Source organism: Cinclus cinclus, chromosome 10, assembly GCF_963662255.1.
Source record: "Cinclus cinclus chromosome 10, bCinCin1.1, whole genome shotgun sequence".
NCBI lineage: Eukaryota > Metazoa > Chordata > Aves > Passeriformes > Cinclidae > Cinclus > Cinclus cinclus.
In genome coordinates this window covers 23,752,704-23,777,297 of record NC_085055.1, presented here as the reverse complement: position 1 = coordinate 23,777,297, position 24,594 = coordinate 23,752,704, and the positions used below count along the sequence as shown (strand labels likewise).

Sequence of the window (24,594 nt, the reverse complement as noted above, 5' to 3'; positions counted from 1 at the left end):
CTTACGGCTCTTTACGAGCTCGTAGGGAGGTGGGGGTCGGGCCCTGCTCCCAGGGAAAAAGGGGCAGGGTAAGAGGAGATAAGCTTAAACTGCGCCAGGGGACCCTCAGGTTGCACATTAGGAAGAAATTCCTCACAGAAAGGGTGATTAGACATTGTAATGGGCTGCCCCGGGAGCTGGAGGAGTCACCTTCCCTGAGGATATTTAAGGAAAAAGTGAATGTGGCGCTTGGTGCTGTGGTCTGGTTGTCTAGGTGATGTTCAGTCACAGGTTGGACTAGATCTCAGAGGTATTTTCAGCCTAATAGATTGTGTGATTAGCAAAAGAAAAGGACTCTAAGAACGGAGTCCTGGGCTGATTGATGTGCAGGATCGCAGGAGCTCGTAGAATGGGCCAGGACTGGAGCCCTGGCCTACCCTTAGATATGCTTCAAAAAACCCTTCCCCATACTTAGTGCTCATCCTACTTCATATTCTCAAATCAGAGCGAAACCAATGCAGTGAGTGCAGTTAATGCCATGGTTTGTGTTTGGTTCTGCACTACCTGTCAGGTGCAGTTAATGGCATCAATGCTATGGTCTGTGGCAGTCTCATGCTTCACGTGGTGAGCCCTGAACCAGCACAAATTAACATCCTGTTCACTCATGGATTTGGAAACTTATTTATGAGGCCACTGATTAGCAAGTCTGTAGTGAATGTTCAAAGCTTAGTCCTTGAAGTCCTCACTTCAGCATCACCGCTATCCTTTCTGACACTGTTAGCCTTTCTGCCAAGCAACAGATGTGAAGTATGGCAGATTGATGGAGACTGTTCTTAAATTCATATCCTCCTCCCCAGGAATGACTGTAATGTAGTTCGGTATTATTTTCTTCCTTGTTTCTGCTTAATGGAAAGAGGAAGAAGCTCTTGTTAGAATACTACCACTAATTGACTGTGTTTAAGACTGAAAATATCTTAAGGTGGGCTTTCCAGCTCTCAAAAATATTTCCACTGCTTTGCAGTCTGTGGGGGCTTTTTTTCCCCAGATTACTTCTTTCTGCAGTAAGCTGAGTTTCTGCAAGCACTGAACTTGACTAGAAGTTGCTTTGGCATTGCAGCAAGAGCCACTCTGTGGCTATACTGAGCCTGGCCATGCTGCAGAGCTGCAGCAGGCACTGCTGCCCTGCCACGTTTTCTGTAGGGCTCTACCAGAGTCTTGGCCCCTGCTCCGCCGTGTGTGTGTGTGTGTGTGTGTGTGTGTGTGTGTGTGTGAGAGATCTTGAGCTGGTCAAGCCTCTAAGTTTAGGAGAATGAACCTACAGGATTCTTTCCAAAGTTTTTTCTTATCATGTTTTGCCAGTCACCTTCTTCATGTTTTGTTACCTTTTCCCAGTTTCCTATGCTGGTTTTGCTGTCCCTTGTCATCACAATAGCCAGGACTACCAATATTTCACATCCCACACCTTGCTTTTTACTTTTTCTAGTTTTCTTTCAAGTTTACTCTTCTGTGCAGCATCCAGCTTGCCTTTATTCCCCTCGGTAGGACAGAAAAATGAGCAGGGAAAACACCTAGACTGGGAGGCAGGCACATCAAAGGAGAGAGACTGCACAAGGGGCAGAATCCAACAAGTTACATGACCCAAAATAACCAGGAGGGAGTTTCCTCCTCCTACCACCATCAATCCCCACCCTGGAACTTCTCATGAACTAAAAAAAAACCCCAAAAAAAGTCAACTATTCAAAAGGCAAATATTTATTAGATACACTGAACTTTAAAAAACTTTCAAAGAATTATGCAAGAAGTATATTTAAATATAACAGGTGTTACTGCAATTGTGCTACATTACAAAATCACTTTTCTACTGTCAGCACAATCTGAAGACCTTAATGTTATATGTGAGATCCATTACATTGACTCTGGCACACAGTAAGTGGTCTGAGCTTTCCTGTTCAAATGTCATTTGTGCTGCACCAGGCTGTTCTTGAGGGCAAGATCAGCTCTCCGTGGAACTACAGCTTCTATGTTTCAGTAAATAAAGGAACTGGCAAGGAATAACAATACTTGCTGTTTTCCTCCGCAAAAAAATAAAAAAAAAGGAAAATCAAAATATGATTTCAGGCAAAAATATCATATGAGTAACAGTTCAGGAGGTAAACTCTCCCATGGCCAAGTAGTTCCTATTAAACCAATTCCAAAGGCTAGAGGTGCACCAAAAGGGGAATGACTCATAGGTCCAGCATTTACACAGATGAAATTAACAGTACATTACATTCAAGTCTCTTGATTTGCTTATTGCCATGCTGCACCACCTTATTGCTTCATATTTTGTATCTTGAACAAGAGGTTGATGACTTCAGAGAGTTCAGAAATATCACAGAGGCTACTAATACAAGAAATTACATATTAAGGACAGGAAGTCAAAGACTAAACTCAGTCCTTTGTCACTGAGGCATGCTGGAAACAGAAAACCAGAGAAATACAAATACTTATTTCCCTAGATTAAATCTGCCATACTACTGTAATAATGGAAGCATTCTAGGCATGTACTAAACAAGAAGTTTAACTGTTCAGATTAATGAATGGCAAGATTTATTTCTCCTAGGAGGACGTTAACAGTCTGGACAGTCAGACCAATCATAATAAAGGTAACAAACTGGAAGGAGTAATCCAAGCTCTTTTTCACAACAGATAAAAATATAGATGAATTCAAGGCACAGGTATTTTCAAAATTGATGCACATTATTTTCTTTGGAGCTAATCATAAAAACTAAGCCCTATTTACACTATTGACAAGTTGTACACAGGGCCTTTATGTGAATCACTTGTAACAGCACTATCAGAGAATGACCACAAAATAATTCACATACAGATGTGCATACATAAAATGTCAGCATAGACTGGATCTCTACAGTAGAAAAAAAGAAATATTCCTGCAAATAGCTTACATTTCTTAGACAGTAGCATTATCATGAACTTGTGTGACACAAAGGCAGCGAGCAGAGAACACAGAGTCACAGCTGGTTTGGGCTTGGTGGGAGGCTGCTGCTTTGTGGCAATGCTCACAGCACTGACACAACTGTGATCCATTTTAATTAATGCCATTTGAAATGATTCCATGCTGAGGAAACTGGTGTGCTAAACATACTTTACAAAACCCAAAGCACTGTTTGGCCCCCAACCAGATAGCGGGTTTCTGCTTAAAAATTTCATCTTACCATCCACGCTCCTTTTCTGAGTATATGCTGCTCAGATTTTTTTTAACCAGGCACAACAAATCATTTCATTAGTAATTTCTTGTGTACATGAGAACTACATTCAGGTGAAAATATTCGTTGTGCCACACAGTGATCAAGTCTTGTGAGATTCTTAATGCTCTTGAATTGGGTTTTGCCATCTTCAGTGGTAAAAAGAACCCCACAGCTACTTGCCTATCTGGGCAATTCAGATAAATGAACTCCTGGCTTTCCTGAGCATTGCCACTAGCAGACTATGAGCATAGCTACATCTTAATTGCTCCAGCTGAGTTCAGTGAATTCACAAATGTGAAACATTCTTACCACCTGAGTTTCAGCATCTGGGATTGCAAAATTATGAGCATCCTGAACACCTTGGTTTCAGCAAGCCCAGCCAAACTACAACCCCCAAACACATGAGGTCTGCTCCTGCCATCTCTGAGCCTGGATGCTCCAATGCATTTCTCCTGCCTCTGCTCTCTGGAGTTCTCTCAGCTCGGGCTCTACTGACCAGCACCTTCCCTGTGCCTCAGGCGAGGGAAACATCAAGTCACAGGCCCGCTTCTTGTTCTGTCCTTGCAGCAAGTCACAGAAAAACAGGACAAACAAAGTGTTTGCCTAAGATAATGAGGTGAACCCAACTGCTTTGAGGAAGAAACTGAACAGGCAATAGCGTCCTTGCTCTCAAGCACAGGCGACCACAGCTTCCTCTGAATCTCTGTCCACATGAGCATTTCCTCTTCCTCCATCACCAGCCTCTCTCAAAACTTTGCCATATTAAAAATGCTATTTAAAAAGCTTCAGTAAATTAGGGTCCATATCAACATAATCTGTACTAATATCCCTGCTTCAACAGAGTACAAACAAGCTATCTTTGATGAGAACTGCATTGATGCCAATAACAAAAATAACAGTACAATCTGGACCCCTTGGTGCTGGAGGGGAAAGCATAGTGCCAATCCCCCCAAATGCATACCAGACACAGTATAACATGGAAGAGATTTCACCAACTATGTCTACTTAACTACTCCCAAGGAGGCAGTCTACAGGTACCACTACATGATTACCATGCAATGCTCTGTGGCTGACAGCTGTAAAAGGGGAATGCTTCAGCCACAAGCCAAGGGCTAGAGGCTGCATGTGATCAGTAAATGATTCAGAACCTTCCAGAAGCCTGGCTGCAAGGAAGCATCAACTGTCTTTTCAACTGATATCTCATTGCTAAGAACAGAAGTGAACATCAAAAGAGAGAAGAAAAATATCTACTCATTTGTTTAGCAGAGTGAAGACAATTCTTAGAATTTATTTTTCAGCTGTGACTTGGAAATGCTTAAGCCATCATATGTATGGTTGGACTGAAGTTACTTCTTTCTGCAGGTGCTCTAGAGTTACCAAACCTACTATCATTTATGATGGAAATATTTTGATTATAGTAGATGAAATTAGTAATTTTCTCTCCTAGCTGAGACAAAGGAAAAAACCAAAACCAATGTGCTGCTCAAGCCCATAAACCGCAAGCATCTAGATATGAGTGAGAGGTTAAATCTTTGAATCCATCTATACCTAAGTGAAATGCATTGGAGAACAAGTGGCTCAGGAATACAACTTCCAAATTAATGCATCCTTCTAGAAAAAAAGGTACATTTTCATTAAATCAATGTCAAATTATTCTTTTCTAGTACACCTAAAAGTAATTGACGTAACAGAGCAGGCCTTAAGTGTGAATTATTTACACAGTAAACAAGCAAGAAGAAAACTTCACTGCTTGTTTTAAAGAAATCATTGCATAAGTAACTGCCATTTAGCAGTGCTCCACACCTGTAACTGTTCAGCTTTGATACAGGTTCTCAAGAACTGTAAGCAGTTTTCTGCATCTACATTTCTGCATTTACTGGTGCATTAAACACTGTCATTTTCAAAAATAGGTAACAGTACATACATTTTTAAGACAACTAAACTATAAAATGAATCTTCAAAACCATGGAAAGCAGTATCTTGTTATTTACAGACTGGTGCAGTATTATAAACAGAGATTAAATGACACTGTTCTACAGAATAAGCACTGTTTAAAAACAGTATAGCGTAACAGCATTACAAGTCTGAATACAAACAAGAGGAAATCAAAGGAAATTATATTTTTCAAATTGCATCTCTAATGAAGTGCTCCTAATAGTTTTTGACATCTTCATTTACAATGATGGCACAAGCTATATATACAGTTAGTACACAAAATCAGTTACAGGGCAATTACCATTGCAATCAACAGACCTTATTCACAGGGACTGAAATTGCCATTTCAAAGTAAAACTTGGTGAGCAGAAACACATGAAACTTAGAAAAGGATTAATTTATTGGATTCATTTGTCTTATATTACCGAGGGATTTTCTTTCTAGGGCAATGTGAACGTACATGCTCAGAGACTGACCTCCTGATCACATCACTGATATGCAGTGATTTATATTTTATCAGTATTCTTACTGTATCCAAAGCAGTGTTTGGTATTCAGCCAGAAACTGGAATCTGTGTCCTTTCCTGAGGTTACAAGTTAATGCATCTCAAAGTGCAGCTCCCAGTGCTCTTTAAAACTCATGTTACTGAAAATGGTGACTCCCAGTCTGGCATAACTTCACTGAGGGTCAGAATTTCCATCTCATGAAGAAATACTCTGGGAAAACAGATGAAGAAAGTCCAGTGGAACAAACAATGTTCCAGAGATGGTGCTTGTTTTCACCCTCCTGAGCAAGCACATAGACCAGAACCCTGAGGCCAGGGCTTGGCTCTGCAGGAGTTTTATGGGATTTTTTTCTGCCCTGGCACTGACCAACTTCCCTACTGGCTGCTGTCCTCAGAATTCCTTTGAAAGGCAGTTCTGAGGGTTTTGGTGATTTACAGGAAATTGGTACATGGACGATCACATTAATTTTCCAACTCCCAAGTGCTATTTCAGTTTTTATGAACTTTGTGCCTCAACTGTGTACTGGAAATAAGGAGCCCCAGTACAGAAATCTAGGGAGGACTTAAAAAATATCTTTACTGAAAAAAACCCCAACCCAATAATGGTGGTGTATCAAAATACAGGTGCTTCCTAGGCTCCAAAATTATCCAAAACACGTCATATGGCTACATGGACATGTCCACAGATATTTTTCTGGTGAAAGGAGGGACCTTTTCAGAACTTTTTCTGTGGCCAAGCAGCTTATACAGTAGTTTAACTGTGCTACAGTAAGTGATTGTCTGAAGAAAGGCCAAGAAATACCTACTGAATACTCTGCCATCTCTGCAGATGAGACACCCAAAAGACCAATTTATAAGCTGTAGGGCACAAACTCAAGTCCCCACCTCTATCATCAGGTAATTTATAATGTGATTCAGAAAACTGGGAGAACCCAGAGTTCAACATACTTTTATTTCTTAAATAGTTTAGACATTGCAGTGAGCAAAGAGTGAACCCAGTAACTTTCAGCCTTCACCTGTCCTATTCAAAAAGGTAAAAACTGGGATTCAAACTTTACCTCACAGATGAATGCCTGAATCCACTGGTTTTCCATGTCATGTAGCCTTGTACTTTGCTGGACATTTATCAACACTATGAATAAGTTACACAGGGTTAAGGTACACAATCATCACTGCAGTGTGTTGTAGTGGCTCACCAAACAACCAGTTTCTCCTTCAGAAGAAAGCATTCCTCAAAGATTCTTGTTTTGTCCAATGTAGCTTGTTTTGTAGGCAGTTTGGTTTTTTGGTGGGTATTTTTTTTTACATTCCAACCCATGCATGATCTGACAGAAAAATTCTACTTGGTTCATCTGCTTGTAAGAATGATGCATATGGATTATAACTGAGCTTTATAAATTACAAGTAATTATCCTAGATGATTCTTTGGGCTTTACTTGCCTATGCAATTTTCCCATTAGCAGAACCAGAAACACCTTGAAGATATTGCTTTTAAAGACACAGGCACAAATGCTGAAGGCACTTTTCCCAAAAAGTTTTCAAGATTTTAATTACTATTCACACATAGGGCAAACTTTCCGATTACTGTGCAACATCCTGCTCTCATATCAGAGCCCACAGCAGATATAACTGAACTCTGGTTACTGGATAGCTTTGTAGACTTGTTTGGTAAGTTAAATTAACCCTTTTTCTAAAGGCACAGGATATAATTTTCATACGACACTTAGGCAGGAAATTCCCACTTCAGGAATCTTTAAAAAGCCTGTCTTGCAGCAGACCACTGGATTCGTTCTTCTTTTTTCAAGAAAAAAATAAATTACAGTTTAAAGCCTTTTTCATTATATCTATGAATGGTCACACAGCCATGATATGATACTGGCCTGGGCATGGCTGCTACTCCTGTGATAATGCCCGTTGCAGGGTCATAACAAAGAATAGTGTCTGTGGCTTCACCATTCTCCCGTCTTCCACCAAGGATATAGATTTTTCCATTACACACAGACATGCCACAATTCTCCTGTTGCAAGAAAACACATGGGAATACACAGTTATTTAAAAAGCAAGACTTGATTCATGTGTGTCTGCCCCAGTGCAGGAGGGCAGCACTGTGATTGCCCTTTGTAAACAGCCTGATCTAGAATGTTCCCTCCTGAAAGAGCCAGTGCAGAAAGCACAAAAATTAGGGAAAGCAGCAGCACAACCCTACAGAAACTACTATTTCAGGTCTAAGCCTTTATTACACTCGCTCAGACAAAAGGAACAATGGAATACAACTGAACACTGTACTTACCATGGAAAGATCTGAGATAGGGAAAGGAGGAGAGAACAGAGGTTTTCAGAGGAGGGACCACAGTAGGTACTATTAATGCAAAGAATGGGAACAAGGAGAAGCACCTCAGAGGAGTAACAGATAATGAAGAGGGATGTAAATGGGGAGAGGAAAAAAGGCATGACTCAAAAGAGTGCACAAGAAAAGACTGTGCTATGTCTTACTTGAAACAGAGAGAGAATTTTATTTCTTCCTCAACAGCAGGCATGGAAAAAAATTCTCAGTTAAATAGAGAACACAGACTAAAACAGAAGAACAGAGGGAAGGCTGGGGAAAAAAGAACAAATTTCTCTTAAGACAGTACTGTAGCGTATGTGATTGGTGTTTTTTAAACACGGGGAAATGTAACATATTTCACTACTGAGGGGACACATTCAAATCCTGCTCTGTGTCCCATGAGTGGAAATGAAAGAACTCTCACTGCTGAAGCCAGACACTTTCTGTACTATACAGTGGGGCTTTTTCACACTGTAAAAACAGCCTTCAGAAGTTCCTGTCACACTGAAAGGCTTTAATCAATTTTAAGGAAATTGCTCTCTTCAGTCTAAATAAAAACCTGCAACAGAAGGTAATTTCTGTACAATGTAATCACCATCCACTATACTGTTCTTCAACAGTAACAGCTCTCAAGCAAAGCCTGGACTGCCTAACAGTGACACCCAGCTGAAAAGCTACTGGTTTAGAATCTTCCTCTTCTGTGAGGTTTTGAGTTACACAGATGAAGAGGTAAAGCAAGAAAAGAATCAGAGATGCAATTCTATCAGGGTTAAGCAAACGTATACTTATTGCACTCCAAAATAACAATATCAAAAAGTACCTTCCAGCTGTGTATGGGCTTTTGATTGGAAATTACCTGTCTGCTGAATGTATTCTGTACATGCATCCAGTAGTCCTCAATGGGATCATAGCAGTAAATGGCTTTGGTGAGCCCACCAGCAACATAGATCAGGTTGTTCAGGGACACGGCCGTGATGCATCTCTTGGCAATGGGGATGGTGGCACGGAGCAACCAGGAATTTGTATCGGGATCATACGACTGAACCTGGAAACAAGGACAGGCCTTTCAGACTGAAAGCCCAACTGATGGAACAGCCTGCACGCCCACACAGGTTACACAAGGACAGAAAAAGCAGCAGTGCCTCCCCCACAAAAACAGAACCAAGGTAAATGCAGATCCATATATCTTTAATTTATACACGTGCACAATATTTGACTTCTTTTCCGAACACTCCCATTTAACAGAACTTGTGAAGCCAATGACATAAGCACCGTATCCATGAGAAAGACCACAGTAACAGTTTATCACTCAAACATCTTCTACTCTGTATTTTATTGTATTAGAGTAATTCCATACTCCATCCGGCTAAAACCAGTTCAAGCAGATCTCCTGTAGATTGCCGGTTTTAAATCGGCAATCCAGTTTGCTGTGGATAAAAGATGAACCCAACAGAGCTAACTGACCTTGTCAGAACAGGTGTTGTCATCAGGGCCACCCCCGATGACGAAGAGTTTGCCAACACAGCTGGTGACAGCCGGGGAGCTCACAGCCTCCTTCAGGGGAGCCACCTCAGTCCAGCGGTTGGAGAAGGAGTCGTAGCACTCCACACTGCTCAGGCGGTTCTGCCCATCGTATCCTCCCACCACGTACACCTGCACACAGCGTTAACAGCTACCCTTACGTCGTGTTTACAGCAGGTATTACACTGAAATATCAAATTCACTTAATTGAAAGCCGATTTGCTAGGTTTGTCTAGGGATACATTCCTCGCATTTTTTATTTATACACAGGAGGAGAAGAATATGGTCTAAAAATAACAGGTAAAGACTCCCTGGAGAGTTCCACTCAGTCACATGTGGAATGACACTGCAAACACATGCCAAAGCATAGTATTATTAATACTGCAGTAGAAACTTCTTATTTGAATAGCATTTGTTAGAAAAGGCATTCCTCTGTATTTCTCTTTTTATGGATAACATTCAACAACAACAGCAGCAGCAGCAAACACCTGAGTTCACCTTCGCTTTTTTGGCATTTTGCTTTTTCCCTACTTGCTTACTGAAGTATTTCCTCCTCTGAGTTTGTAAACTCTACTTGTCTCTTCTTTAATCTTTAGGATGCAGAGCTCCTCATTATTTGTGATTACCTTCCTCCATCTGCTCGCTTAGCTGCATGTTTCATCTCTAAGAAGATTTAGTGACACCACATGCACATCTTTACAAACTTTCACTAAGGGAGTCCCAAACAGTGGTTTTATGTTCAGGCATATTTACCTTTAAAATATAGCAAACCTTCCCATTTCACACTCTATGCGTTTGCTTACTTTCAATATAAAACATTAAATAAAACTGCTGATGTTCAGAGTAGCATCAGTTTCTGTTAATAACTACACAAACTGTTAGACAGCACTTTTGAAGCACAGGCAAATCCAGATCCTTCTTCACTTCCCAAAAAACTGCTTCTTGGAAATAAGGCACTTCAATAATGAAAAAACAAAACCCCAAAAAATAAATGAGCAGTAAGATGATTTTCATGTCCATGGGTAATGTCTGACTGATGAAAAGCCTAATTGTTTGAAGCACTGTATTTGAAAATTGTTAAAATTATCTGATATGAAATACAAAGTAATATTTAAGTATTTTCACCACTTTTCTTACATACAGCAAACATTCCCACTATAAAAAAATTAAAATAGACTTCTCTTACTTTACCCAGAAGAACAGCCATTTTATGTCTCCATCTGCCTTTATTTAAGGAAGCAACTCTGATCCAAATGTTAAGTTGAGAGTTATAAATCCAGACATCCCGGCTATTGATTCTTCCACCTTTAAAATGAAACATATGCCAATCTGAGTAATTATTGAATGGGTAATGCTAACTACAGACACACCCCTCTAGAGTGGACAATGAAAACTTTATACCCCCTTTTGGGATGCAATAAGGATCTACCAGTATTTATACATTACACTGAAAAAGTAATTTGCAGTGAGTTTCAAAGATGAAATCACACAGTAAGTTGCTTTCATCATGCTTTTCTTTCCCCTAATGCTGAGATCACACTAGATTATTTCTTGAAGTTGGAATGCATTTTAATGGCTTTTGCCCAAGCTCTTCAGATTCCCTGTAGTGTCACTACCCAGGTGAGACCCTCAAAATCCCCTGCCTGTGGGACATCCCTGCCACCTCCTCCTCTGCCCGCTCTGTGAGCACCTCCTTGGTTCTACACTTTGTTCAAATGACACAGGCACACACACCTGAGGAGACTTTTGCTTGGTTAAACCAACACAGAGCCTGCTGTCTGAACCATCAGCTGCACCCCATAATTTTCCCTTGCTGAAGGGCTGAATGTGCTGCTGGGAAAAGCCTGCTTGGGATTTTTTGTCTGTAGTTTTCCCAGCTGTTGCTGCACACAGGCTCCTGCTGTATTTCAAAGCAGCCATTAGCTGGTCTCTTTAATACAATTGATGTCCTGGAATCAGCTATAAAAAAACTGCAGATTCATGCCAAACAAGAACTCCAGAAAACACTTTTGTTTACAGTAAGATTGTGCTGGGGCTGGTGTTCACAGCAGCAAAGTGACTTTCAGCTGAGCTTCTGCAAGTTCACAGTACAAAGATCTGCCCCACTACTTAACAAGCAAACCAAAACAAACAGACCCCACAAACAGGACACAACAAAAACCAACCAAGCAAAGAAAGAACTCTTGAATTTTTTAAGATTATTCACCTGAAACAAGAATATCATTCCGCAGAGCGCACACCGCATATTCAGACTTTGTAAACTCTGGAAGTTTAGCCAGTGATTTCCACTCTCCTGTCACAGGATCATAGCACTCCGTGTATGGCAAATTAAACCCTCCAACTCGTTCACAGCCTCCAACAACAACTATCACCTCAGAATAACCAGTTGATCTAAAACAGTGAACACACAAAATTAAGATGTAGGAGATATTTATTAGTACATGGAGACCAAACAACACTCTTCAAAACTCTGTGAAAATTAGAAAAAACAAAAACGATTTAGCTTGAACTTAAACAACAATGAAAAAAGAAAATAGAAGAAAGAGTAATTTCACAAATAGGTTTTCACTGTTTCCAGCTGTCTCATAACACAGGAGTGTTACACCACACTGACAGGAGTCCTGTGAAAGTGGTGGAGTGGCACTGCACAATGTTCTACGTAAAAACCATGTAATTTAATAACTTAGAAATCCCTTACTATATTTTTTCTTTGACTGTATACACAGATCAGAAACAGAGTTCAAGCCAGCTGGAGACAGTGACATGAATAATGTTTCACAACGAAATAAGTCTTCAATCCCCCTCCTGAGCTTTACAAAATGAATACTTTACAGCACCTAAATATTCCAAGTGTTTAAAAGCAGATGGAATGTAGTCACCAAAATAAGGAAAACCAAAAAGACCTTAGAGCCAATGCACAGTAAAACATAAAACAGCACTGACAGGAGGAAACATTAAGGGATACTGAAATAAAAATTAAAACCGAAAACCAAAAGTTAAAACTCAGTGGGAATAAATCAGGCATTAGGCAGTCTGAAGTGTACCCAAACAGACCTTAAAGTTCTATTCCACACACTGATTATCCTTCTACTAGCCAGATGCTTCTGCATTACACATATTCTATACTCACAGCAGTGACAAAACTTATCTAACAAAAATTAATGCACATTTGAATGTAGAGAATCAACCAACTATCTTTGATGTGCAAATGAAACTGTGACCACCTTTATTCCTCCTCTGAGACTTGTAATTTCTTGTCAGCATTTGTCAAACTCCTTTCTTTTCAGGGCATTTTAAAAGCAAAGCACTTTGCACAACATAGTTATTTCAAGGACTGCTGTCAGTTAAGCAAAACTGAATGCAAGATTGATTTTATTTTTAATGAGCCATTTCGTTGTGTTGTGCTTTGTACTATTATACCACTGTGAACAGACATCTCATAGAAAAGACATTCATGCCATTGCTGAGTACTGCAGTCTTCTCTCAAAAATAAAGAAAAAAGGACTTATTACTGGATTTAAGGTAAAAGTTGCATGATCTGTCCCTAAAGTTCCTAACATGAACTTCTGCACATATTCACCCATAAATCCTCATGAGGCTTCCCCTGTTTTGAAACATCATGAATAAAACTAGTGAGCCCTTCTATTTCCTTGTCACCACACATGAAATTGAAATATTCCACGTATGTTTCTATCCAGAATATTGTGAACAGGCAAAGGCAGTGCTAAATGCTAACGATGAGATAAATGAGATGTGCCTGAGGAATGGCACTTATGCACCTGAACCCATCAGAAGAACTCTTGGCAGCTGCTCAGCTTTGAAGTCATGCTCCTTCCTGGTTTCTATGTATTTACTCTTTACTGCTTTTTGCTTTTTTGAGGAACAACTCTGAAAAGAATCTCTCAAAGGGTAAGAGAGGGGAAGTTCCTGTGCCAACAAAGCATTACCCAGGAAAAGAACTTCCATAAAAGCAAGACACTCATCTCATAATTTGCCTTAGAAGCAAGTCCAGAGACATCAGCTAACTGTGTACAAAGAGGTTTGTCTGTGCATTACTTTCTAGATTAGAATTAAGGCCTCCATTCACACACTGAAAAGATGACTGTAACAGATTATCAAACTTTGGTTTAAAATTAAATGAACCAAAAAACTTTGCTCAAAGAGAGCTCTTTATGAATTGCTATAATGGAGTTTTTCAAGAAAATATTCATTTAGCAGAGTATTTCAGAGAGAGAGAAAAAAATTCCTAACGTTTTAGTACCTATATGAATATTCTTTCTTCAGTAAGAAAAATGTTTCCATTATATTGTCTTGCACTGTGAAGGTTTTATGGTTAGTTCCAAATGTATTTTTTTTTCAAATGACAGAGCCCACACCCATTTTTTTAAGAAATAAAATGTGGTAGGAATACACAAAAAAAACATCCAGGCAAAGGCTAAATCCAGAAAAGAACCAAGGATATATTTAAATGAAGGTCAGAAAAATCTATGACCTCAACCAGCAGTACAGGAAGCTCTTCTTGTAGCCCTCAGAAGAAAATGCGTGAACAAATTATCACAGGTGTTAAAACAGGCTGTAAAGATTCCAGGAGACACCATCCCACCAAGAACAGGTGCATTAAATAGCAAAGAGGGAGTGGAAGACAATCAACAGTGGCATACAATTCCATGCATTCCCAAGTACAGGCTTTCCAGGGGTCCTGAGCTCCACACACACCTCTTGATGAGGTGAAAACACCAACCAGTACAGCAAAGCTGGACAGAAGAACTCGAGGTAGTTCAAACAGATCACATTCAACACCATGGCAAGTTCAGAAAACAAATCACAGAAATTCTGGTAAATCACTACATTTTTCTTCCTCGCTGTTTAATCAATTTTGGGTAGTAAATGAGGTAGCAGACAAAATGCAAAGTGAAACAGAAACCCATGTCCAAGTGGGAAAAATAAGGGACTACATTAAAGCTTTCCAAAGGCAACAGAAAAGGACATGTTAAAATGTACAAACATTCTAACTTGTGGTTAAAGAACACACTCATGTATTGTTACCAGACAGCTTAACAGCACCTTTGATGAAAGCCTGAAGATAACTCAAAGCACACAGCAGGAAGAACCCCTGCAGTTTTGGATATGGAAATGTGCTACTGCTCACTGCTTGGTCTCAGCTTGGAGGTTTGGTGTGCAACACAACCAGGAGGGACAGCCTCAAGATGTCACTGTGCCATTGCAAGTCCATAACTGAAAGGCTCTCTCAGAAATACCTGCATTTGCCAAGGATGCCTTAGTGGCAAAGAGAACAGTTATGTCACACTTTAAACTTTTATTTACTTCAGGTAACTCTTCACCGGCTTCAGAAAGGAAAAAAAAAAAAAAATCAATTTGTGAATTGCAATGTAGTTTGTTCTTTGAAAAAACAAGTAGAACCAATTTTACCCATAGGTGTATCCATTTTAATACAACCAATCAGAATTTATTTCCTGATGCTTCACTAAAAGCACTGGTGTGGGAATTGTTTATCCTGTAGCCTGTCTCTTTTTAGAAACAGTTTATATAGAAAAGACATTGGAGGAAGGCAAGAAAAAAAAGGAAAAGAGCTCTTCATTGCCCTTCCCTCCCCCAAAGCCCCCCAGAATGCCCAGAAAATATGTGATAAAAACATGAGGGAAGTGGGACCTGGCAACTATTTTAAAACACAATCTTTTTGCTATAGGCAACAGAGCCAAACAAATAACAGAAACACATGACAAAGAACCACTCCATGAATGTAATATAGAAAGGGGAAAAAAATTCCTGCTGGGAGGCCAGCCAGCTCTTCTCTTTGTAAATGACTTCTCTTGCTCCTGCCTACTCAAACTCCCACTGCAGTTTAATACACTCAGCAGTAAGACCAACAAACCCCATGGCTTCAGGTATCACCTGGATTAGGCAAGGTACTTCACCTGCAAGCTGGAGCCCCACTCTGGGGATGTCCAGATTCTCAAGCACATAAACACCACACACTGACAAAATTTCTGAGTGTATCTGCCTTCCTTAGGCAACTGAGAAAGAAAAGCAGAACGAACACCAAGCCAAACACTGCAGCTTGCAGCCCCCTCCAACTGTCTGAACTCCTGTGGTTCCTCTCTCCAGCCCAGAAACAATCACTGCAGCAAAATCCCAAACTGCCATAATCCAAATGCTTGCAAAGACTCCCCAGGGCAGTGCACAGCTTAGAAAGCCTGGGTGGGAGCAGGGCTGCAGGGACTTTAAGATGAGTTTCTTCTGTCACGGCAGGACTGAAGACTGGAAAGCCACTAATGGGGCAAACACTGCCAAGAGTTTTCTTCCCCTTAAGCAAGCAACACCTGCCAGAAAAATTAAGGTTCCCTGCACAGTCACTGCAGAGCAACCACATATGAGTAAGAGTAAACAAAGAGTAATTCCTGACACAGAGCCTGTCTGTCTAGACCATCACTGCATCACCTTAATGCAGCATATGACTTCATAAAAAACAAATCAGATGGAGTTAGCTATAAACTATTGTCTCTACTATCGCTGGCATGAGGCTGTAAAAATATTTTTCAGGAAAAAAGGAATCATAATAGCCATTGCTCATAAATGCCACTAAGAGATTCTTCCTCATTTCTTCCTGCAACCTCAGTCACCTATTTGTATAACACATTATTAAGGGGCAGCAATTCTGAATTATTAAAATGTCACCAAATGAGCACAAAATACTTCAGGTACTGTTTCATGATTCTTAAAAAATACAGTATTTGGTTTCTTTAGAGTTAAGAACCTGTTGTTCTGCTGTCTATTACAAATACACGTGCTACTCCATCTGTAAAATATTTTGTGATGCAGCAAGGAAATACTCTGAATACATAATACCCCATCCACATCCTTTGTGGTGTCCTGTACATTTGCATGACGTTTTTACAAAAAGAAGGCTGGAGAAATGGAGTGGTTTACCTGCCACAGCACAGTGAACTCTCTTCCACACACTGCTATTATATGAAGTACTTTAAGATCTGCCCTAGCAAACACGACCCTTAAGAAAGTACTTTACTTGTGAGGTAATATAACTTCACTTACCTTTGTTCAGAGCGATAACATGCTCTGTGCAAAAAGACTCACTTATGCACATTCTCAAGAGACACGTGAGCTTTGTGCATGCGGGGAAGTGCAGAAGCGTAATTGCAGCAGCTCCAGAATTTAGCTAAGTAAAATAATCTGCAAGAGATTTGTCTCCAGGCATGCATACATCAAACACCTGTACATCGAGTTACATCCTTCTGCAGAAAAAAAGGTTAAAAGAATTTCCTCACCTGCGTGGCCTGGTTCTGGGAGACATCATCTCATTTCCAAGGATGTGGTACCGCCTGGCTTCGTGCAGCAGCTGATAGCACTCTGGGGAATTCTGAATCAGCTGGTCCACTTCCACAGTCTGAACGAAGTAGTTGGGGTGCAGGAGGGGGAGCCTGACGTGCGTCAGGAGCTCGTGGAGCACGGGGCGGCGCAGCTCGACGGCACGGTACACCCAGCGCATCACGGCCTCGAACACCATCTCCTCCTTACTGATCACCAGCTCGTCGCTGCAAATGTAATCAATGAGCTCGTCCTTCCCCAGCTCCAGGAACTCTTCGTGCTGGGACACGTCCTCAAAGGTCTGCAGCGCGAAGTTCCTGCACTTGGTGAAGAGCGTCTTGAGCGAGTGCGTGTCCGCGAAGCGCTGGATGCCCAGGCAATTGCACGGATCCAGCTGCTCCTCCAGGAACTTGGCGCAGGCGTCGCGCAGAACGCTGATCTGGAACAGACTCGACGTTTCAAAGAGATACTGCACGTTCTCCGTCGTGATTTTCACCTTGCCCGTGTACACGTACTGCAAAAAGCAATCCATGGCTTCGGCAAAAATGCCGTTGATCTCCACCAGCATCTCTCTGCTCTCCCTGTGGTCGTTGCAGAACATGGCTCTGAAGTAGCTGCTGCAGGCCGAGAGGACGGCGCGGTGGCACGGGAACTCCCGGCCCTCCACGCAGATGATGACATCTGTGAACAGCCGGCTGTCTCGGAATTCATTGAAGATCTGGAGAATGCTTTCTGCGTGGGATGATCCCGAGGAGAAGTCAAAAAACTCAGGGCCTGACAGCGATTTTGGGTCCATTTCAAAAACTTTCCGCTTGGTTGCAGGGGAATCTCGTATCCCGCTATCCTCTCTATTCAGTCTGCGTCCCAGTATTAGTACCATTGTTACATCAGTTGGCTATAGAGTCATTGAGAAAAACTTGCAGAGGTTCTCCTTCTCAGTACAACGATCTGAAAAATTGAAATACTTCAGTATTCAGTCTGGCAGACTCTTAGCTGCATCACAGGAATTAGACAAGATACTTGTTTGCTCACTCTTAAGAATTGGTGAAATTGTTGACCTCTCTTGGAGCTGGCACAGGGCAAGTTAGGGTGCACCTTGCCCAGGGCAGTGCAGCACTGCCAAGTGTTAAATGCAAAATATACCCAGAAAACAGCTGCTGTGGGTGGCAATTTCTGATTGCTCCAGCATCACTAGTACTGCATTAGTGTGCAAGATAAAAAAAAATCTCAAGATCTCAGCTCCAGCAAATCACCTGGCTGACAGAACCCAAAGATGTCCTGGATAATGATTTAGAGCTTATCCCTTTTCCCATTGTGATCCTCATTTCAGCTGGAGCCTCCGAAGCACTAATAAAACAGCACTAGTCAAAAAGGGGGGTGGAGGCAGAAGACTGAAATTTTAAAAGCAAAAATTTAACTAACCACTCAATTTTCATTATAAAGTCTTAAAACACTAATGTTAAATAACAATCTCTGATCTTAACAAGTAACCTTGACTGTAAGTTTTTACCATTCATTCCTAAACATCTAAAAATTAGTTCACTGATAATCTATGATTCAATTAAAAATTAATGTAAACTGCTAGCACAAAAAACAGAATGGAAGATGAACTACATTTTTATTGTATAAAACTACAGGAAATATGAACAAAGGGCAACTTGCTGAAGACAGAGAGATTTTCTGTTTCCAAAGTACTACTGGCAAATAATTATTAGCAACAGTTTTTGCTTGAACACTTTCCAGTTTCAAGTACAAGCGTAAAGATTCCTCTCAGCGTGCAAACACACACTCACATTATCAGAGCACTGAAGTTGCAAAAATCAAATACTCTAACGTTTGCATATGCCTGCATTAAAGTGTGTAGGTGAAGAAAATGCAGCTGACTTTGCAAATAGAGCATGTCAGAGGTAGTGAGAACAACCAATGTACCACAGCAGGGTTCTTTGCCTCTCCTGAGCTTAAAAATGACCTGGATGAATCTACACCAAGACACACTGAGGAAACAAGAGGCTGGCAAAGCACCCTCTCAGGCCTGGCACTGGTGCAATTCCAAATGCTTGTAATATTTATCTGTATGCCTACAATGCCACAAGCTGAATTATTTTGAAGCTTATGGAATTTTTTTTCATGCCTCCCAAGGTTTTATTCAGTTTCCCTGAACGCACAGTCAGGAAACACCAACCCCTCACGGCAACTTCATTTCCTGATGAGCTCCCATCCTCAGAGCTGCAATTACCCAGTCCCAGACTGGCCACGTCATCACTTAATATAGAACAAAATGAATGTGCTTTTTTTAAACAGCCTTTTTACACAGCACCTTTAAAAGGGCACCATCTGAACAAACAGCAAGGAAAGAATGCAGGCTGCATCTTCACTCATTGAGAAAAGGGGTTATAAAACTATCATGTTCACAATAATTTTTTTTTTACACAAACTTATAAGGTAGACTCTTGGTCTGGGGCTCATTTATGCTACAAAATACTTTGTTTTAATTTGACTTTAAATAGGACCAGTTGTCACTTTGATGCCTGAAAAACACAGCTGGAATGAGCCTATCTAATAACTGATTGCTTCAGAGAGACTAACAAGGCACAAATGGACAATCTGATCTGTAGCTGACATTCTATCCCATGTATTACACAATCACTTCACCCTGGAATGATACAGGCCTGATACAAAACAACACCAACAACCAGCACCTCACCAGCCCTGCTGCCAAAATCCCACCCCTACACTGAATTTCATCTGCAACTAACTAGCGTGAGAAAGTGGGCAGAAACAGAGCAGCAACAGCAAGGGGAAATACAACAATATAAATACAAACACTAAAGGCTAAATTTCAGCATTGCAGATTTAAATCAGATGAATTTCACAAAAGCTAATGGATCTTTTCCAAAGAAAGTTAGCCTGACATGAGAAGCAAGACCCTGATGTTGCATGAACGGGCAAAACATAGCCACTAAGTAAAAATTCTTCAAGATGGTATCTTTCTCATTGAGTGAGAAGTTAAGACAGCACAGTGTTGTGCAATCATTAATAACCAGAAACAAGGGCTTTGGGTTACAATTGCTCACTGAAGGAAGCAACGTCTTCTTTATGCTTGGAACACCACAAACTTAGTGGTCAGCAATTTTTTAACGTCCTAATGGTTTAAGGAAATGTGAGAAAGAAAAAAATCCAGAGTAAAATTAATCAAGGGGATAAACACAGTAAATTTACAAATAAGACACTAAAAAGGAAAAAGAACACCATTACACAATGTACTGTTTTAAAATGTACTTTCCTTCAATGTCTGTCCAGTTAATTACTTCTACAGGTTTGCTTCAGCAAAACAATTTCACAAGCCTATCAGTAACAGTGTCACATGTTCAGCTCTAACACATATACGCGCTGCCTTCCTGCAAATCTTGCACTGGCAGTTTTAAAATGTCACCTTCCAGTTGCCAAAGTGGGAAAGGCAGAGGGGGATCTGTGCCTGAGGCTGAGCTGGATATTGTGCAAAGGGGGGAAACACAGCAAGACAGACCTGTCTGCATCTTTCCTGTATGCAGAGGTACTTCCATGACTTACCTGCTGACAGACCCTGCACTGTAAAACACCAGGCATTCAGAGAATGTAACTCTTCAGTAAATTTAAACAAAGCAAAAGAAAGATACTTTTTTCCTCCCCCCAAAGACAAGTACTGGGAATTGTTTGACCAAAGACAATAAAAATAATACAAAATCTGCTGAATGGCTTGTCTGAGCAAGGATGAACAAGGATGTATCTTAAGCATTTAGAGTCTGCCCATTTGAAACATTAGAAAGGAAAACCAACTCGCACTTCCAATCAGCAGGTTTTAAAAATGCTTTCCAACCACAGACGGGGCTCTGACATGGATGCTACCTCACACATACATGATTTCTGAGTTAAGAGTTCACAACGAGTTCAGGTTCCTCTATTTCCTTCACCTACACCACCAGTGAGCTTGTCGACACAAGCTGTTCCTCAGAAATACTCTACAAGCCCAATTCAGAGGCTAGTAGAAGTCTATTAAATGTTTTGCCCTGACACCTTCTATCAGTAAATCCTCTTATTCAAAATACTTTCATGTTGCACTAAACTCCTCCTTCCTGTACAACACCCTGGTGTGTGCTGCCTCCCTCCCTTCACCCACAGCTGTGCAGGCAACCGGGTTTCTGTCACCTGTGTGTCACTGAGTCCCAGAGCCCTGCAGTGACATCTCATCCCCAGGTGTGCTGTGCCCCAGAGCCCTGCAGGAACACCTCGTCCCCAGGTGTGCTGTGCCCCAGAGCCCTGCAGGGACACCTCGTCCCCAGGTGTGCTGTGCCCCAGAGCCCTCTTTTAGGGTGCAGTTTCCGAGTACCTGAGGCTACGCTGGGTTTCTGTGGCTGCCAGGGGAGGTGACTTCCAGCCCGTGCCCACCGCTGCCAGGACCTGGCGTGTCTGGAGCGCTGACCACCTGTGAGGGGAGAAAAGGAGGTGCTGGGAAGGGGCTGGGGACAGCAGAGCCAGCAGCACGGGAGGTGTCCTGTGTGCTGTCACCTGCTGTGGTGTGAGCAGCAGCACCCCCATAGATAACGAGTAACCCGAGCACACCCCAGAAACAAAACCCAGCCACGGGAACGGTGTTTTCATTCCGAGGCCTGGGAACTGCAGCTGAGGTTTAGCCGGTTCCGGGAGTTCTGTGATTGGAGATAAGAGATAAGGCGGTGGCTGCACCTCAGGTGTGCGCTCACCTCACCACGAGGGGCAGAGAGAACAAACTCCCCCCAGCAGGAACCACAGCACGTGCTCTTCTTGTTTGAAAAGGAACAGGGGGTGGGGAAAAAGGGCATAACCTTGCCCTCTGACAAAAACCGAACAAAACAAAACAAAAAAACCAAGCACAGCATTTCGTTTTCCTCCATCTTTCTTTGTGATATGAAAAGGACCAAAAAGTTGTTGACTTTAAAGAATTAAAAATATATTGCTTTACAACGGATACTGAGGATTTGAATGTCTAAGACGAAGTCTTTAAAAATACCGATTAACTAGTAAACAAGAATTCACAGCAATCGAACTGATTGACGAAGTAAGAGCTAGCTGAACTGCAGAATTCTAATTTATTCTAATGTAGGACACTATCCTGATTTTTAAAAAAGAAAGAATGTCAAAATTCAATAGTTATGCAAGCTAGTGACAAACACACAAAAAAGCCTTAAGTACCCTCAAAAGTCACCCAGCAAAAAAACAGGAACTGATTTGGACATGACAGTAGTGTATTAAGTAAAGTAAAACAGTAACAAGCACTTGAAAGGGACATCTTGAAATTGCAGAACCCTCTATGTATCGTTTTGTAAGCGGAAAGGTCCCTCAGAGGGGAGAAAAAAACAACTTAAGTGGGGAAAAAAAGCCCAGTGAAAAAGTCTCAATCCTTCCCCTTTGGTTTCGCTGTCTTCTTGCACGTCATTCAGCTTTTTGCCAAACCAAGCCAAGGCCCGAGCCGCGGCCACAGCGTTCCCAGCGCTCCGGGGCTCAGCCAGACGCCAGCACATCCGACACCGGGCAGCGCCCGCCGGGCTGGAGCGCGGCCCGAGCGACCGGGAAGCGGGCGGGGAGAGCTCCAGAGCGGAGCCGCCCGAGCCCAGCCCCGGCACGAGCGGGCAGCGAGTCCGCGGGAGCAGCCGCGGCTCCGTCCCGGGGCGTCGCAGCCGCTCCCGCAGGGAACTGCACGGCACCGAACACGAGCCGAGGCGAGGAAAGCGCAGCCGGAGGCGGCGGCACAAAATGGCTCCTCCCGTCCCGCCCTCCAGCTCACCTTCACCCCGGGCCGCGCCCCGGCCAATCCGCGCCCGCGGCCCCGCCCCCGCCCGCCCGCGCGGCCAATCCGGGCCCGCGGGGGGCTCGGGGGGCTCGCGCAGAGCCGCGTTACGAAACGGCCGCGGGCGGCGCGGGGGCTGCGCGCGCCCCCCGTCGGAACCGCGATAACAACAACACCACCACCACCACCAATAATAATAATAATAACAACAACAACAACAACCGCACAGCGCAGGGCGCGCACCGCCGCGGCTCCCGCTGCCCTCCCCAACGTGGCACAGCCCCGGACGCGCTGTCCCCTCCGCGGCGACTAACGGTGCCGGCCGGGCCCGCTCTCGGCCCCGCGCCCCGGCTATCCCTCAGCGGCCTCCCCGCCTTCCCCGGGGGTCTCCGCCCGCCGTGGGGCACCGCACCCCTCGCCCTCCCAGCCGGGAGCTCGCCCCGCCGCCCCGCACTCACAGCCGGGAGCGCGCCCTGCCGCTGCAGCCCCGCGGGAGCCGCCGGAGCCGGGGCCGCTCGGCTCGGGTCGGGTCGGGCCGGGCCGGGCCGTGTGGGTGTGCGAGGAGCGGAGCGGTGCGATCCGGAGCGGTGCAGCGCGCTCGGGCCTCTCCGCCGCCGGTCGCGCTGCCAGCACCGCTCAAAACAAAGGGGCTGGCGGGGCATGTGACCTCCGAGCCACCGCACATGATGTCACCGGCTCCGCGCGGCCCTGGGAGCTGTAGTTCTGCCGCCCCGCCCGGAGACGGCCTCAGCGTCCCGGGAGGGGCCGGGGACGGACGGCGGGGACGGGAAGGCTCGGCGGTGGGCGGCAGCAGCTTCGGTCGCTGCGAGCCCTTGGCATCGCCGTCCCTCTGCCGGGGCCGGAGCGCACCCCACGTACCCCGCAGGTATACCCGACCCACCCCGCCCCGTGAGCGACAAAAAGCTTCAGGTGCATCGAAGCAAGCTGTTGCGTCGGGATAGCACCTTCCAGCGGGACAGTTCCTTGTGCCGGCTCTGGGGAGCCCTACCGAAACCCTCCAGCAAGAGCCGGCTCCCAGACTGAAAACAGCACCCTGTCCTGGGGTGGCTGTTCAGCCGACGTGACCAAAACAAAAACTATTACATGAAAAAAATTAACCAAGATAGAATCTTTGTCTACCTGAGCTACAGCTCCACCCAATTAATTCAGAATTTCCAGTTCCTCTTCAACAGTAACACGAAACAGAGTGGCCCTGTCCCTGCTGACCACGGAAAGCCAAGGCGATCTTTAAGCTGGGACACTTAAGAGAGAGCTCTGCTGTCACAGATGGGGGTCCCAGTGGTGGCAGCCAGTCAACTGCAAATATAAAAGCAGGACCCTGGTGTCATCACCCTGAAATTTCATGAGCAGGTCTGAGCCTGTCCTGGAGCCCAAATTCACTTCATATCCAAAGTATTTGGACACTGGCCCAAGCTCCAGCACAGGCTGATGGAACATGCCTGGGAGTATGGAAATTTATTTTTGCTCTGCCCTTTAGCATAAGCAAACTTGCAAAGCCATAATGCAGAGTAGCAAGGCGAGGGCAGGGACATGCATGCTTAAATCAAGATCATTACTTGATACTAAACGAGGCCTTATGCAACAGCGTGAAGCAGATGTGGGCAGGTAACTGGCTGTGTTTTCCTTCCTAGAAGGATGACCTCCGCCTCTAGCCCCTTACTGCCCAGGGAAAGAAAGAAACACAAGTTCTGTTAGCTCCCCCCTACTTTGCTGTGCTAAATGTTGGATATCAATCCCAGGCACAATATATCTTTACCTTTTGGTGAGCCTCTCCAATCTTCTGACCCCAGGATATTCCCAGGAAGCGCAGCCAGCCGTGTGCTCTTGGCAGTAGCTGGCTGTGCTCTGCCACTGAAACTTGAAGAGGAGCAGGGTGTGCTCAGGACTCCAGGGTTGACCCCCTCCGGAGCAA

At 43.4% G+C, this 24,594-nt stretch overlaps 1 protein-coding gene across 1 annotated transcript; it reads right to left on the bottom strand.

Annotated features, from left to right (window-relative positions):
- Positions 1 to 1,625: 1,625 nt before the first annotated feature.
- KLHL24 (kelch like family member 24) lies at positions 1,626 to 21,652 on the bottom strand. The gene is made up of 7 exons (XM_062499048.1): positions 21,225 to 21,652; positions 16,819 to 17,806; positions 11,721 to 11,905; positions 10,701 to 10,819; positions 9,458 to 9,646; positions 8,850 to 9,038; positions 1,626 to 7,684 (listed from the first exon to the last, which is right to left on the bottom strand). The coding sequence occupies exons 2-7, from the start codon at positions 17,736 to 17,738 to the stop codon at positions 7,484 to 7,486; spliced, it is 1,803 nt and encodes a 600-aa protein (XP_062355032.1). The 5' UTR covers positions 17,739 to 17,806; positions 21,225 to 21,652; the 3' UTR covers positions 1,626 to 7,483.
- Positions 21,653 to 24,594: the final 2,942 nt, after the last annotated feature.